At 34.8% G+C, this 2,083-nt stretch overlaps 1 protein-coding gene across 1 annotated transcript in view; it reads right to left on the reverse strand.

Annotated features, from left to right (window-relative positions):
- SEMA3A (sema domain, immunoglobulin domain (Ig), short basic domain, secreted, (semaphorin) 3A) overlaps nucleotides 1-2,083 on the reverse strand; it is a 257,094-nt gene that overhangs the window by 48,333 nt on the left and 206,678 nt on the right. The window contains exon 11 of the mRNA XM_012650120.1: nucleotides 511-730. Within this exon, the coding sequence (XP_012505574.1) occupies nucleotides 511-730 (220 nt within the window). The remainder of the gene's footprint in view (nucleotides 1-510; nucleotides 731-2,083) is intronic.

Below are 2,083 nucleotides of genomic sequence, written 5' to 3' on the forward strand. Positions count from 1 at the left end.
TTTTTTGAGACAGAGTGTCACAATATTACCCTGGCTAGAGTGCAGTGGTGTCATCACAGCTCACTGCAACCTCAAACTCCTAGGCTCAAGCGATTCTTCTGCCTCAGCCTCCCAAGTAGCTGGGACTACAAGCATGCACCTCTGCACCCACCTAATTTTTTCTATTTTTAGTAGAGACAGGATTTTGATTTTGCTCAGGCTGGTCTTGAACTCTTGGCCTTAAGCAATCCTCCTGCCTTGGCCTCTCAGAATGCTAAGATTACAGGTGTGAGCCTCTGCTCCAGCCTCAACATATGTGTTAATCAACTATTTAAGTTATCAGTGAGGTTTCCAGTCAACAGTAGGCTATTAGCAGTTAAGTTTGGGGGAAGTCAAAAGTTATGCATGGATTTTTGACTATGCAGGAGTCAGCATTCCCTAACCCCCAAGCTGTCCAAGGGTGAGCTGTACGTAATTGGTTAAACACAGTGTTCTGGAAGAAAATTTACAGATGAAAGTTAAAAAATTTACCTGTTCCGATAAACATGACATCATACTGGCCGTCTTCTGCGTCCACTCGGTCTACTACAATTTGTGTAAACTGATAGTTTACATCAGTTTTAATCATTATAGGGCGGTTATTAATAGGAAACACTGGGTTGTACATGGCTGGATGGCTTCTTGCAAATGTTATAACATCATCAGGAAGGTCTTTTGTAGAATCAAACCCACCAAATGTTTTACTGGGACACTATTAGGATAAAGAGAAGAATATCTTTTGGTTAAAATCTAATCAATAAGATTATAAATTATATAAAGACATCTGGCTTCAATGGTCAGGGAACCTAAACCTGTGATTATTTTTTAAAGTTAGGTAATAAGTAAACTAAGAAGTTATAATTAGTTATTATTGGTTTTTATCTACTTAAATTAGTAATTTCCATATACAGTATTTATTTCCTAAATGTATCTGAATTCTCAGTGAGATTTACGTATGTCATCATTTCTTACCAAAAATTGTAAATGCACCTAATGAATTCAGTGTACAGGAGAAGTCTGATGCCTCTATTAGTCACATCACTATAAGTATTATCTACATAATAGATGAGGTATTTGATGTAATGAAGGGAATATGCTACAACTAAATGCAATTAAACATTAGATTAAGGAAGCTCAGATAATTTTTTGCATATATTTAATTTTTTTATTAAGGCTTCATACTAAAATGCTCTTTTTAAAACTATTTTTCAATTTTTCATTTTTGATTTTTATGGGTAGATGATAGTTGTATATATTTATGGGGTACACGTGATATTTTGATACAGGCATACAATGTGAATTAATCAAATCAGGGTAATTGGGGTATTCATCACCTCAGGCACTTATCATTTCTTTGTGTTAGGAACATTCTAATTCCACGCTTTTAGGTATTTTAAAGTATGCCCTAACTTCTTACTGATTACAGTGACTTTGGTGTGCCATATAGCGGTGGCGGGGGATAAAGTGGAGATAGTCAATGGGCGCAAAAATATAGTTAGATAGTTAAATGCTCGTTTCAAACTTAAAAAACAATATAAACTGTTCTTTATTGCTTTGTTCCTAATATAACCCTGAAAAAGTACCACCAATGACTTTAATAAATAAAATAATTGCAGAGATGAGGAAAGACATTATTCAAAGTGTTTAGCAACCTGTATTGCATAAAAACCCACCAATTAGAACGGTCATCATGACCAAGGAAAAGAGATAATGGCCCTAGAAGCCAGAAAAGGTGTCTTGTTGGGCACTGGCATGACGTCAACTCTGGACGTAAACACACCATATAAGGCAATAAAACCAAAAAGAGGAAATTAAGATTTCACTGTGTCTGTTTTTAATTATGCAGTACAAGTGTTCATTGAGTACAATATATGTGAAATCTCTTGCTTTTTTATCTTACCCTTAAGTAATTTCTGCCTTTAATGTAAGAGTTTGGGAATTAAAATGTAATTAAGAGAGGTTCCTGATCTCACAAGAACCTTAGAATGAGAAATCAATTGTCCTTGCCATTAGTTTGAAAAAATCATTAATAATTCATGAGAGATAAAATAAACCTGTTCTGAAG

Source organism: Propithecus coquereli, unplaced genomic scaffold, assembly GCF_000956105.1.
Source record: "Propithecus coquereli isolate 6110/MARCELLA unplaced genomic scaffold, Pcoq_1.0 Scaffold312, whole genome shotgun sequence".
NCBI lineage: Eukaryota > Metazoa > Chordata > Mammalia > Primates > Indriidae > Propithecus > Propithecus coquereli.